At 42.7% G+C, this 15,171-nt stretch overlaps 1 protein-coding gene across 2 annotated transcripts in view; it reads right to left on the reverse strand.

The window, feature by feature from the left end:
- STT3A (STT3 oligosaccharyltransferase complex catalytic subunit A) overlaps positions 1 to 14,640 on the reverse strand; it is a 24,447-nt gene extending 9,807 nt beyond the window's left edge. Inside the window, exons 1-9 of one of the 2 annotated variants that reach the window (XM_007106606.4) lie at positions 14,549 to 14,640; positions 12,324 to 12,450; positions 11,490 to 11,550; positions 8,862 to 8,983; positions 8,341 to 8,486; positions 4,627 to 4,717; positions 3,195 to 3,301; positions 2,330 to 2,494; positions 878 to 1,058 (exon numbers count right to left, since the gene is read on the reverse strand). In XM_007106606.4, coding sequence (XP_007106668.1) covers positions 878 to 1,058; positions 2,330 to 2,494; positions 3,195 to 3,301; positions 4,627 to 4,717; positions 8,341 to 8,486; positions 8,862 to 8,983; positions 11,490 to 11,550; positions 12,324 to 12,411 — 961 coding nt within the window. In that variant the 5' untranslated portion in view covers positions 12,412 to 12,450; positions 14,549 to 14,640. Of the gene's footprint in view, positions 1 to 877; positions 1,059 to 2,329; positions 2,495 to 3,194; positions 3,302 to 4,626; positions 4,718 to 6,011; positions 6,158 to 6,532; positions 6,681 to 8,340; positions 8,487 to 8,861; positions 8,984 to 11,489; positions 11,551 to 12,323; positions 12,451 to 14,548 lie in introns of those variants that run through there. The other variant, XM_024131170.3, reaches the window with a different exon arrangement.
- Positions 14,641 to 15,171: the final 531 nt, after the last annotated feature.

Genomic DNA, 15,171 nt, shown 5'->3' on the forward strand with positions numbered 1-15,171 from the left:
CCATGGCGCAAAGGGCCAGCCGCTCCGCGGCACGTGGGATGTTCCCCGACCGGGGCACGAACCCGTATCCCCTGCATCGGCAGGCGGATTCTCAACCACTGCGCCACCAGGGAAGCCCTCAACTTTCCATTTTAATAAGCTTCTCTGAGACAGAGGAGGACTAGGTTTTTGTTTAAATGCAACCAATACTTTGAGAATTTCACTCCTTCCTTTCTTTCAAACTTGAGAGTACTTTTGTCAGCACAGTCAGTAGAATAAAGTCAGGTTGTATATAAACTCAGAGAGAAGGGAGGCAGAGATACTTCCTAGAAGGGTTTTAGGACAAATCTGGTCAAACCAAGGCCAATGCTATAAACTAAGTCACTCAGTCCTCCAGTGCTGCTCTGAATACACAGAGTCTTGGGCAAAATCAAATCAGACTCTGAGAAGTGTACGTGAGGAAGATGAAGAGAGGAGGAAAAAGTGGCATGCTACCCAAACTAAACAGTCATGGTTTTGTCATATGGGATTAGATGAGGCCACACTGTAGGGCAAGCAATGTTAGGATTTCTCCCACCCTACCAATAGGAAAGAAAAGGACACACACACACACACACAAAAAAAGAGGAGAAAGATTAGCATGGTAAAATACAGTCCTGTCACCAAGTGTAGGTCTTCTGAGATTAAGAGCTGATCTAATATGATTTTCTTTCTATGCTGAATCCAGACACTGGCTGACAAGAGGATTGAATGTGCAGAAGTTGGACTTTACATGCTTGAAATCAAGAGAAATAGGAGGAAAAGAATGAATCTTTCTGTGGCCAGGAAATAACCCGTATTTTTGGAGTTTATTCTATGTTCATACCCATTTATACTTAATACTAAAAGCCTTCCCTACCTGTCAGCATGAGGAGAGCTCCCACGGTGAGAAGGACAAAGCCTACCAGGGAGATGACACTTCGGAAAAGAACTTCAAATTGCTGTGGATTCAACTTGCTGCGTAGATAATCCACAAAGGCATGGATCTGGCAGAGACCAAAGACCCCAAAGGCTGCCATGTGCTCTGATGAAAGGACGGGCTGTAGGCGAAAGCATACATATGAGACTGTTAGGAAAAGAATGGGTCCAGCCTTGACCTGAATTATCCTGACCAAGTTCAGACCAAAGGGTCCAATGAGTTCTAAGGCCACCAAGGAATCAGGACCAATCTAGAGGAGGGTCTAATTCACCTGCCTCATTTTCCAAAGAATATTTAGAGTCCCCCAAAGTGTACCACACTCTATCATTATCACATCTCTGGCCTTTGCTCAGGCTGTTTCTTGAGCCTCGATTGCAATTCTCACTTTCCCAAAATTTGTATTCACGGAAACTCTGATCATTCAGGGCCCAATGCAAATACCATTTCCTCCTAATCTACCAAACTGAAATCCGTCACTCTCCGCTATACTCCACATACTTTAGATCTATCTCTTCCATAACTTAGACCAATGGTCTCAAACTCCACCAGGCATCATAATCATGGCAGGGGACAGGAAGAGGGGGGGGGTTTAGACACAGACTGCTGAGCCCCACCGCCAGAGTTTCTGATTCAGTAGATCTGTGGCAGGTCCCCAGAATTTGCATTTCTAATGAGTTCCCAGATGCTGCTGACACTGCTGGTCCAGGAACTACATTTCTAGAACGACTAGACCACAGACTAGTGGTTCTAGAAGCATGTGCTTCTTTCCCAACAAGACTCTGACTTCCTTAAGGACCAGAACCACATTTTTACTTTTAACATTTCCCAGGTGTTAGCAAATTGCATACAGCAGGTAATCAGTAAAGAAATACTTGCTGACCTGAATAAGAGTTCCACTTTCATAAGAATTTTACATGAGAAATCACACATACCACATTATTCTCTGACTTAATAGCTGTCTCTTAACCCGGTGGGGTAATGTGGTTAGAAAGTTCAGGCTTTGCTTGCTAAAGAACTTTCACTTAGGCCCGATTAAGAAGTTCAGGGGTCATTACTATTAAATGGAGTCATTCACATTAAAAAGGACTGAAAAAGATAACTGTGATCACTCATATTAACTCAGCTCAACCAAAATATCCCTCATCCTCCCATAAACCTAAGCCAAGTTAGGAGTCATTAAATTCAAACTTATGAACAAATATTAACACACTCCAGGAGGCAGACTTTAATGACCAATGACTCTGTTGCTTCAGTTAACAGAAGCAGTGTTAGCAAGGTCAGACCTGTGAATAAGTTTTATTGTCCTCACCAGAATCCAAGATAAATCAATTTAGTTGGAGCTGCTTAGAAAAAGTGGAAGAAGCTAAAAACCCCACTCAGTCTAGGGCTCACCTGGAAACCCACAAAGGAGATCTGCATGGAGAGAATGGTGCCCAGGCAGTAAACAGTACAGTAGGCCACATAGATCCGGTGGGAGAAACGTCCTGTGAGCATCAGCACCAGTACGTGAAGCGGGATCAAGTTGATCAAGAACACATAACCTCCCCATGAAGAGACCTAGGACAGGATAAAAAAGAAAAGTCCGTCTGAGCACTCCTCCTTGGATCACCACCACTGTACCTTAGGATGTTACCTGTGACCTTTTTAAAGAACCTCTCTTTATAGTAACCAAAAACTTTATTTACACCAAGTGGTTTAAAGAGTTTACATAACTGACTTCTTTAAGTAGGAAAATCAAATTAACACCCATTACTGTAACTCAGTCCCGTTTGCTATGGCTTCTGCCATCACGATCACAAAACAAGAGGCCCCCGACTCTCAGCATTAATCTGGATACACCCCACTGTAAGGTCACACAGAGGATTTAGGGCTTCAAGGGAAACGTGAGCAAGTGGAAGCAGTTAAGGAAAGAAGTCTCAGTGTTTACAAGATTGAACAGACAAAAATATACGTCAGGAAAGGAAAAATTTAAGGGGAACACACCAGAAAAGAGAGTTGGCCAACCAATATGTACCCATAGGAAATATAGTATCTGGAGACCTCTAAAAATTAAAAAAATTATCTCTATCTTGCTATTATACAATGGATGTCCCTGCCTGCCTTGGATTAGGCTTTGTATGGACACATGAGACTATATAAAGACTTTTAGCCTCTAGTTCACGGTCTCAAAGCCCAAGAGCTACTTCCAATTTATATCAGTTGATCCCAATAGGTATTCAGACATAGAGACTCCTGAAAGTAGGGAGTGAAGAGTTACCATGTAGAAATAAGCAAGGGCACACTTGGCTGCCCAATAGATGGAACCAGTCTTTACTGCTTTGATCCACATGTAGTAGGTGAGTAGCATGCAGAAGATGGCAATCCCTGCAGAAAGAACACAAAAATTCAGTAAAAGGCCATGCTGGAAGAGTATTTAATATTGTTCTGGAACAAACTACCTGGATTCATATCTCAGACCTACTACCCATTAACAGTGTAACTACTCTACCTCCCCCTTTGTCTCAGTTTCCTGTAAAAGAGTCCATAATAGTATCTACTTCATAAAACTGTTGTGAAGACAAATTTAACTATTGCATGTAAAGCACTTAGAACAGTACCTAGCATGCAGCAAGCACTCAGTAAGTGTTAGTCATTATTACTACTATTCTTCCCAGGCACTAAATTCCCTGCTATCAGTCCTAAAGATACCCCATACTATCAAGCACCAGCCTGCCTCTACATCTTACCACAAGCTGGTCCGTATGCCCTGACTGCCTGTCTCCTTAATATTTGCCTAACGAAGTTCCAACTTCAGGGCCCAGTTCAAATACAACTACTTCCAAAAAGCCTTCCGTGATCCCCAAATCTGAATTAATCTCTCCTCTCACCACATTCCCAAAGTACTCTGTTCACCCTTCTCTCATGGCACATAATACTATCTGCCCATTATTATTTATTTTTATAGTCTGCATTAATCTGTGTTAATAGATTATGGGCTAACACAATTTTATTCATTATCTATCCCTATAATTCCTTAATTATAAGCCAATACTCCTATTCATTAACTATCTTTATAATACCTAACACTGTTTTACCAATAACATTCAATAAATACAGGTTGAATTGGAAATAAGTCAATAAAAGTCACTATAGTTTTAAGAATATCCATTCCTCTCATCTAGGAAAATAAAGCAAATGATTACAATGTTAAAACAATAGTACCAACCAACACTAAAACTTAACTCTACTTTTAGGAGTACAGAGATGAGCCAAAGGCTCATATATAAGGCTCATTATATAAGGAAAATTACCAGCTACCTTTCTAGAGCAAATGACAGAGAGAGAATATAAACTTGTCTGAGGTCCCTTCCTGCCCACTTTTTTTTTTTTTTGGATGTGGACTGTTTTTAAAGTCTGTATTGAATCTGTTACAGTATTGCTTCTGTTTTATGTTTTGGTCCCCTGGCCGAGAGGCATGTGGGATCCTAGCTCCCCGAACAGGGAGCAAACCCACACCCCCTGCACTGGAAGGCAAAGTCTCAACCACTGGACCACCAGGGAAGTCCCTTCCTGCCCATTTCTAATCTTCTCACCCAGACACCATTTTTGCTATCACTAAACAACAGATTTGAACCCAGATTCTACTGCACTTCATGAAGCTCTACTGGATAATGAGGTGAACAGATCCTCTTCAGCACTTTAAGTCTTACCTTCATTATCATAGGAGCCAGCCACAGATCGGGAGATATAGCCAGGAACTACAGCAATCATGGCTGCAGCAAGAAGTCCAGCTCCTGCATCCTGTAAGACAAGAGGGGTAACAGGAAGTTAACACCAATACATCTATGAAAGAGAAGAGAGGATCCACTAGTCCATTCTGCTTACAATGGGCCCAGAGAACAGTCTGACACTTTCCACGGTAGATGTGATGCTAGAAATGCTAGAAATGTTCGCAGCACAAGAAAGCTACATACTTCACAACCAATTCCCCGCAATGATGGCAAGTCTGAAACTGAGTACACACATGCTAAGAACAGACAAATCATTTAAGCTGTCAGATGCTGCCCCAGAATGGGCTGTTTGGCTGGAGTATCCCCAGACTTATGAGTCCCTACCCCTAACAATATCTGCACACCACAGGAACACCAGTCACCCCTCTACAAGCTATTCAAGGACAATCAAAGGAAGACCATAAGTATTTGAGCTAAAAAGCCAACAAAGGCAGGTGACAATCTCTCTGGACTAAAGATGCCAGGAGCTTAGATAATAAAGCTGGAATATTCCTAGGCAATCTGTGAACTCAGGAGGAGGAACAACAAAGTATAACCCACAGTCCAGAAAAGGAAGGACTTGTCTGTTCGTAAGAGTCAAATTTGGAACAAGGGCAGCAAGGAGAAGGATGAAAACGTTTCCAAATTAAACTCAAGTTTCCCAAGCCCTCCTACTAGTTTATCACCTCTCAGGTATCTCCCTGACACCATAGCCACAAACTAGGAATAGCATCCAAGGAGCCAGGGTCAGCAATGCAGAAACCCAGAAGAAGAAATTCAGTATTATGGAGTCTACTACAAAAGCCGAGTGGTTTAAGAATTTTTAAATAAACATTTGAAAAAAAAAAAAAATCAACAGGGCTTCCCTGGTGGCGCAGTGGTTGAGAGTCCACCTGCCGATGCAGGGGACACAGGTTCGTGCCCCGGTCCGAAAAAAAAAAAAAAAACCACAAATAATTGCTAACTGTCCATTTCCAGTAGGAAGAACTAACCACTTCGGAAAGCTTCTTGTAGTTATTTTTCCTCTCCCTTAGATTGTGAGGAATTCAAAATCTAAACCTCATTTTAAATATTTTTTTCCCATATGTAGCAATTTATATTTGACCTTCATATGTTCTCTTATAAGGATAAACAGTTGCTAATGATAAGAAACCACATATTCTAGGGAGGGGCTGGGGTGAACTCAGTAGTTTGGCTCAGCAAAAGCTGTCTTTAGCCTCTGGCTCCCTGCCCTTCTAAGGCTCTCAGTCCCCCACCCTTTAGCATCAACTTGAGAGGTTCAACAACATTCATTCCCAAGCCTCCTGTCACCCCAAATCCTTCACCTTGAGCTCTTTGGTAAGGTGGTACGTGACGATGGTGGTGAAGGAAGAGAAGAGAGGGGCCAGGAACACACAGACGTTCCGAATGTCGATGGTGATGTGGAAAAAATGGAGGACATGGTAGATTGCAGCAGAGGTGATCATTAAGCCTGTAACAAGAAGAAAGGCCAATAGGTTATCCTAGTAAGACAAAGACCTTAAGGGAAAGAAAAAGGGAAAATCCAAGTATCAATAAAGTGATAACACAGGTTTTGACAAACCACCAGAAATACTAATACAGCAACTGCAGGAGACGTATAAATTTCTCTCCTACGGATTCAAGCAGAAGTCCAGAATTTATGAAAAACTACCCATTCCCCGTCTCTCATACATGTTCTCCCTTCTATATAAGATCTACTTTTAGGAATCTGCAATCAGAATGAAATTACAAGTGTCACAAAATGAAGATATTAGAAATAAAAGACACTGTTCCATAATATAAAAATATCTTACTGCTGTGAAGAAAAAAATCCCATTCCCCTCACCTGGGTAAATTGTTCCTCCAATGATTCGTCCCAAAGGGTACCAGGCCCGGTCATCAAACCAGTTATGGAATTTATAAAATCCCTCCTCAGCCAGGAACCGGGTAGTCCGATAATTAAAGTACCTATAACAAGAAAGAAATGAATTGTGTCTCCTCCTCTCCATACCCAAACACTTGCCAATATTTGCAGTGACTTTTGCTCCTCAGGTTACACCACTGAGGAAGTTATCATTACTCCAATAAAAGTCAGTTTGGTACCAAAAAGTATTTCAAGCATGAACATCATTTTACATCAGCATAAGCCTCCTCACTTCTAGCTCCATGCTTGTCTCAGTTAAAGCACTGCTTCTCTCATAAGGAAATGCAACCATAGTCTAACCTTATACAAAAACACTCAAGAAGGATGCTTCACCAGGCTGGCATGTAGTAGGCATTAGCCCCAGTCAGAAAATTCAAGCACTCAAAAGACAGGACAGCTGAGATGTGGACACCAATAGACTTGACTCTTTTCAAGTGACAGGAACACACAGAAGAATATTTCCATACAACAGGCAAGGAGACAAGGATAACTTTAGGTGATGAGCGTCTCTAAAGATGTGGGTGTAACACCATACGCAGGATGAACATTTTTTAGTCCACTCCATAACACAAACTTCTTAATAAGTGTTTAAACTTGTAATTAGATCTACTCATGTTGTTATCTAAAATAGTTCTGAATGCCACCTCCATGGTAGCATAAAAATACAGACTACATAAAAAATACTTGACATATAATGCTTACAGTTATAAACGGACACAGTTCTTTAGGTCCAAGCTATGTAACCCCTTCTCTTAAGTTTCTCATTTAAAAAGAAATAAAAAAGAAAGACAACAATATATATGGAAATAATAAAAATATAAACAAATAAAATAAAGGAAGTTATTTAATCACTAAAGATAATCATGACTAACCATCTTTCCTGCCCACCCCTCTAACCCTATTTCCTCGTTGGTCAGTCAAGTTTTAGCAGCTGAAATAAGTAAAGTAGCAGATGGCAGAAATCTCTGTCCTTCTGGTTGTTGCTGATGAATGTTATTTTGGTAACTGTCAGGGAGACAGAAGGGATGAGGGTAGAAGGCAGTCAACATGTGTCAGAATCATGTCCTTTACCTAACAGTAGGAGAGGCAAAGTGAGAGAGAGGAAGTGCAAGTTAGTGGGAAAAGGTCTGGCCTGGGTTCCCACCCTGGGCCTCAGTTTCCTGCTCTGCAAAAAGAAGTGTCAAATTACATGATCTGTACAGTCCCTTCCATCTCTACAACTACAGAGCAGATGCTCTTGCTTTCCCTGACCATCTCATCTCAGTGTTTGCTCATCTAGAGGGTCTGAGAAAAAGCCCTAACAGACTGGTGATCAAGAAACGAAAGGATAGGGCTTCCCTGGTGGCGCAGCGGTTGGGAGTCCGCCCGCTGATGCAGGGGACATGGGTTCGTGCCCTGGTCCGGGAGGATCCCACATGCCGCGGAGCGGCTGGGCCTGTGATGTGAGGAATTCAAAATCTAAACCTCATTTTAAATATTTTTTTCCCATATGTAGCAATTTATATTTGACCTTCATATGTTCTCTTATAAGGATAAACAGTTGCTAATGATAAGAAACCACATATTCTAGGGAGGGGCTGGGGTGAACTCAGTAGTTTGGCTCAGCAAAAGCTGTCTTTAGCCTCTGGCTCCCTGCCCTTCTAAGGCTCTCAGTCCCCCACCCTTTAGCATCAACTTGAGAGGTTCAACAACATTCATTCCCAAGCCTCCTGTCACCCCAAATCCTTCACCTTGAGCTCTTTGGTAAGGTGGTACGTGACGATGGTGGTGAAGGAAGAGAAGAGAGGGGCCAGGAACACACAGACGTTCCGAATGTCGATGGTGATGTGGAAAAAATGGAGGACATGGTAGATTGCAGCAGAGGTGATCATTAAGCCTGTAACAAGAAGAAAGGCCAATAGGTTATCCTAGTAAGACAAAGACCTTAAGGGAAAGAAAAAGGGAAAATCCAAGTATCAATAAAGTGATAACACAGGTTTTGACAAACCACCAGAAATACTAATACAGCAACTGCAGGAGACCTATAAATTTCTCTCCTACGGATTCAAGCAGAAGTCCAGAATTTATGAAAAACTACCCATTCCCCGTCTCTCATACATGTTCTCCCTTCTATATAAGATCTACTTTTAGGAATCTGCAATCAGAATGAAATTACAAGTGTCACAAAATGAAGATATTAGAAATAAAAGACACTGTTCCATAATATAAAAATATCTTACTGCTGTGAAGAAAAAAATCCCATTCCCCTCACCTGGGTAAATTGTTCCTCCAATGATTCGTCCCAAAGGGTACCAGGCCCGGTCATCAAACCAGTTATGGAATTTATAAAATCCCTCCTCAGCCAGGAACCGGGTAGTCCGATAATTAAAGTACCTATAACAAGAAAGAAATGAATTGTGTCTCCTCCTCTCCATACCCAAACACTTGCCAATATTTGCAGTGACTTTTGCTCCTCAGGTTACACCACTGAGGAAGTTATCATTACTCCAATAAAAGTCAGTTTGGTACCAAAAAGTATTTCAAGCATGAACATCATTTTACATCAGCATAAGCCTCCTCACTTCTAGCTCCATGCTTGTCTCAGTTAAAGCACTGCTTCTCTCATAAGGAAATGCAACCATAGTCTAACCTTATACAAAAACACTCAAGAAGGATGCTTCACCAGGCTGGCATGTAGTAGGCATTAGCCCCAGTCAGAAAATTCAAGCACTCAAAAGACAGGACAGCTGAGATGTGGACACCAATAGACTTGACTCTTTTCAAGTGACAGGAACACACAGAAGAATATTTCCATACAACAGGCAAGGAGACAAGGATAACTTTAGGTGATGAGCGTCTCTAAAGATGTGGGTGTAACACCATACGCAGGATGAACATTTTTTAGTCCACTCCATAACACAAACTTCTTAATAAGTGTTTAAACTTGTAATTAGATCTACTCATGTTGTTATCTAAAATAGTTCTGAATGCCACCTCCATGGTAGCATAAAAATACAGACTACATAAAAAATACTTGACATATAATGCTTACAGTTATAAACGGACACAGTTCTTTAGGTCCAAGCTATGTAACCCCTTCTCTTAAGTTTCTCATTTAAAAAGAAATAAAAAAGAAAGACAACAATATATATGGAAATAATAAAAATATAAACAAATAAAATAAAGGAAGTTATTTAATCACTAAAGATAATCATGACTAACCATCTTTCCTGCCCACCCCTCTAACCCTATTTCCTCGTTGGTCAGTCAAGTTTTAGCAGCTGAAATAAGTAAAGTAGCAGATGGCAGAAATCTCTGTCCTTCTGGTTGTTGCTGATGAATGTTATTTTGGTAACTGTCAGGGAGACAGAAGGGATGAGGGTAGAAGGCAGTCAACATGTGTCAGAATCATGTCCTTTACCTAACAGTAGGAGAGGCAAAGTGAGAGAGAGGAAGTGCAAGTTAGTGGGAAAAGGTCTGGCCTGGGTTCCCACCCTGGGCCTCAGTTTCCTGCTCTGCAAAAAGAAGTGTCAAATTACATGATCTGTACAGTCCCTTCCATCTCTACAACTACAGAGCAGATGCTCTTGCTTTCCCTGACCATCTCATCTCAGTGTTTGCTCATCTAGAGGGTCTGAGAAAAAGCCCTAACAGACTGGTGATCAAGAAACGAAAGGATAGGGCTTCCCTGGTGGCGCAGCGGTTGGGAGTCCGCCCGCTGATGCAGGGGACATGGGTTCGTGCCCTGGTCCGGGAGGATCCCACATGCCGCGGAGCGGCTGGGCCTGTGAGCCATGGCTATTGAGCCTGCGCGTCCGGAGCCTGTGCTCCGCAATGGGAGAGGCCACAGTGGTAAGAGGCCTGCGTACCACAAAAAAAAAAAAAAAAAAAAAAAAAAAAAAGAAACAAAAGGATATAAGTTTCCTCATTCATGAGAGAGAAAAAAAAAAAAACTGATTTGGGAGGCCCCAAAGAAAAGATCTGTATGCCTCCAAAGAGCTTTCAAATATCTACACAAAACAATACAACAAATTTGCAAATACATGCAGGTATTAAACTTGAATCAATGCTCCATAAACTGAATATGCTATTTTTAAGATCTCAGTGATGTTTCAAGAACCTATGATTCTGGTTCTCCAAATTTTTAATTAAGCCTTAACGTTAGGTAATATAATATAGTTACTCCAGTGTCTAGAAACAGACAAACATAGATTCAAATCCTGGCTCCTCCATTTACTCTGTGCGTAATCTTAAATGGTCTCTGCCAACCTCAGCCACATTTGTGGAAAGGAGACACCACTACCTCCTTCTCGTAGGGTTATTGTAAGGATTTATAGATAATCTGTAAAACAGTTCTTGGAACAAAATGAAGTTCAGTAAATGTTTTTCACCTATGCCTCTTTTTATCTAATAAAATCTCCAATCCAACTCACAGCTTTAAATTTTCCTCAGTGTCTTACAACTTAACTGATAGGCCCAATTTCTATCATATTCACTGTTAAACAGAAAAAAGTCACAGATCTCAAGTTCATAACCTATAATTTTTCTTTTGAACCTCAAACACACACCAGGCCCAGGCCCCTTTCCCTCAATCTGCACCATTAACTGTCTACCAAGCTGAGAAGCCAAGCTTCTCTTAGCTTAGCCAGATCTTAAGTGATAGGCACACCAGCAACGCCTCTCTCGTTTTTTAAGGGTTTGAGAGACTCGCTTGGTTTCAAATTCCAACAGAAATGTTTCAAAAGGAGACAATTATCTCCTCTGGAAAACTTGAGAGTTTTCCCCCCAAAATGTATAGAAAGTCCATCCCCATCACGGAGAGCTCACTGGAATGTGAATCTGAAAACCATGAACCTAAATGCTTCCCAAAGGAAATACCAGACCAAGCAAAGGTACTCACGGATCAAATTCGTGGATGACACTTTCAAATCTCAGGACAGCAAAGAGACGAGTGGAGAATGCTGCAAAAACCAGAGAACTATTATTTTAATGGTAATGTACCATGAAAAACAATAGTAGGTAGTAATATTATAGAGATAATAGTATTATCCAGCACACAAGTCACAGGAAATACAAAATGATGCTGAATAAAGTATTTATCCATTCCTCCCACACAGAAGAAACAAAGAAGTTTGCTTTCCCCTGACAATGACACCTGCATTTCCACTTAAGTAGGACATATTTAACCACTTATTATCAAGGCCTACGACAACACATTCACCTACTAATATTGCACCCAATTTACATGGTCGTTTTGTATATATGTTGACCTCCCCTCCCCACAACCTTACCTCCCCAAATCTTAGTTTGAAGCAAACTAAGAGGTAAGGAAATCAAGACTACTTATGACTCATGAAGAGCTAGAAAAACCTAAGAAAACAGAGTAAGTTCTGGAGAGATTTTCAGAAATACTAAGGCAGGCAACCACAGAAGACAAGTATCTTTTACAAAATTCAGTATCTCAGAGTCCCTGGTATCTCTTTCAGTCCTAAGAGAAAACAGAATTAGTACAGCGTGCTTCTCATTCTTTCCCAGATGATCACTAGTCCCAACTTTTATAATCCTTGTGTTTCTTTTATTTTGCTTTCACAAAATTCTACTGATTGAGAACAGTAAAAAGAACACATTACAATCTGCTGGAAAAAAACAAGGCATTTAAGAGAGCCATTGTTGATTTTTTCAAGATTTTCTCCTTTCCATATCTGAAGAAAGAGAGGTCCACATGCACACTCACATAACACAGCAGCCATTGACAGAATTAGAAGCTTCAGAAGTGTGTCCTGCTTCTCATAGGACAACCGTAAAAATCCCAGCTTGGTCATCTTGACATCAATGGGTGGCAACAGATGACACTCAAATAGCTAAAATGGAAAAGTCAACACCATAAGATATTAAACACCTTCAATTTACCTAATTCAGTTTCATATTTTACGGTGGTAGAGAAACACAGAGACAGGAGTAATGCACACACCAGAGAGGGTCAGGGCTAATACTAATACCCAAGCCAAGCCTGAATTATGACCAACTGGCAAGTAAGTAGGCACGTCAGGTCTGTGAGTCAAGGACAAAAAGGAATGAGACTCTATCACCATAATTCTGTTTCCTAGTCCTCGCAGCTAACAAGCACATAAGCACAACTGGCAACAATGTGGTACAACAGGAGTAAAGAAGAAACACAGAAAAAAGGGGGTTGGAGGAAGACATGCAAAGAAAACAGGAAAGACTGGAAATAGAGAAAAGAATAATTAAATGGAGAAACAGAGCATTCAAGAAAAGGCAGGAATGTATGAAAGAAAGCAGGGAATGAGCACAGAAGTGCAAGCAGAAGGCTGAGAAATAGAAGTCATGACTGAATCAGCACAGTTTACAGCCCTAAATTTCAGCTTCAACTGACTGGCTGCAAACTTTCTGTTCCAACTCCCAGTGGGGTTGCAGGGTCAACTAGAGAGCATGACTGCTCACTCACTAATGCAGGTACAGTCATGCACTCAGGAAGAGAGGGAGATACACATAGATCACTGCACTTTCAATCGCTTACATCACACTATAACTACTGCTCAGATCTACACCCACTTCCCATCAGCTGTCTCAAAGCATCCTGGAATTGACATTGCTGATTTAAGCCACTGATCCCAGAGACAGCTCATGGAACCAGATCACAATCTGGAAGGAAAAGAGAATAAAATTTTCCTACTAAAGCAAGGAAAGGTTGGGCCGGGGGTCCTGGTGGGGGTACTATATTAAAATAAAATGTTGAGGGAAGCAGGCTGTAGACCATTCAGAATGGTGATCACTTCGCGGACAAGATTTATCAGCACTAATTAGGAGGTTAGCTATTTCTGTTTAAGACAGCACTGCCTTCTTAAACCATAAATGGTTAAGGGCTAAGTGACAAAGAATATGATAATAAAGAATATGCAACACTGTACAAGACTGCAGGGGAAGAAAAGGAACCTGGATCCTTCCTGATCTTTCTCCCACTATTACTAGAGGAAAGGAGTGGAAAAAATAACACTGGACAGGGTGGAAGGCATGAAGAATCATATATTTCTAGCTCCAACTGTGGGAAGTCAAGCATCTTTTCCATAATTAACTGTCCCACAGGGGTGGTTTTACATTTAATCCTAATCCCAAAGGAAAACCTTATCTTGAAATCAAAACTAAACACCTAACTCCAGGAACGCCCTAATCCAGCCACATCCCTCAGGTTTGTACTTGTTTTCTCCCACGCCTGAAACAGGAAAACTTACCACCAATGAGCTGATATGAGCCACACGCCTAGAAGACTAAGCGGACGAAATGAGAGTACTAGAACCTCTACCTGAAAACTGAGTAAAGGAGCTGGTAATTTATTTAGGCCAGGACCTTAAGGGAGTTTCCATACTGTGCTCTCTCTGGTCGTGTTCGCACACCGCTAAAGCAAATAAAGGCAAAGACACTTTCCTTAAAGCACCTGGCATCTGTCCTCCACCTCGTCTGTGCCGGCAAGCTGTGGCCCCCTGTCCCACACTGGTTCTAGTTCCGAAGACGGCAACTTGCCCGCCCGCTGGCCCACACGCTTTCTCACACCAGCCCCACCCTCCCCCACTTCTGCTCACTCCTGTGCGTCCCTCCTCCCTCCGTCTCCCACCTTCACGAAATGCAACACCCCGAACACCACCCAGCGCAGAACACCCCACCGCCTCAGCATCCTGAGCGCCATGCCCTCCAGGACTAGTCCCAGGGTCCGATCTTTTCCACGCCCTCCTAGCCTAAGCGCCCGCCCCATCCTAGACCCCCCCCCATCCTTCCATTCCAGGTCGTCCCACACACGCCCCACGCCCCCTCCTCTGCAAGACCCCAGACGCTGCCCGCAACCGCGCCCGCACCCACGCCCACGCCCGACGCCGTTAAAGCCCCACCAGCGCCTTGGACTGCACCTGCCCCTAACCCTCAAGTTATATCCTAGGGTCTTCTCACCTGACCCGGGTTCCTCAGGAATCCGCTCGCCTCCCCCTGCCATCCGTTCAGCGGCGCACCCAACCTTGGCAGCGTCGGATCCACCTCCCGGACCGCTCCCCATTGGTTGGCTCAGGACCAATACGACACTTGAAGAGAGCGATAGGATGGCGGAGCTGTCTGTCAGACTGGGAGGCGTGGACGAAGCGCGCTCCCACTTTTTAACTGGACAATACAGATATCATTTAGCAGCCGGAAGGCGGGACTTCGTGCAACCGCCGAGCCATGATAGGCCGGCTCGTGAGAGCGAGAGCGCGGAAAGAACACACTCGGAGCAGTTTGGTTGAGGGCCGAGCAGTGACGTGTCGGTCTGCGGGCAGCGAAGGAGTCGCGAGCGGAAGGTGTGGCCCGTTTAGCACAGTCACGTGACAAGAAGCGGAAACTACGCGAAGGAATGGGCAGAAACTGCAAATCCCGAAAAGTTGGGCTGAGGTCGCTTGCCTCCGTTTCTGAGAGTTTCGTTTCTTTAAAGGTAGAAATTGATGTTGCCTGATACAAGGTTAAAGGAGAGGCGGGAAGAATTTTCTGCCTATTCTCAGTGAAACCTCAATCGCTTCCCGGCGCAGACCGCTACATCTTGTGCG

Source organism: Physeter macrocephalus, chromosome 16 (genome assembly GCF_002837175.3).
Source record: "Physeter macrocephalus isolate SW-GA chromosome 16, ASM283717v5, whole genome shotgun sequence".
Lineage (NCBI taxonomy): Eukaryota > Metazoa > Chordata > Mammalia > Artiodactyla > Physeteridae > Physeter > Physeter macrocephalus.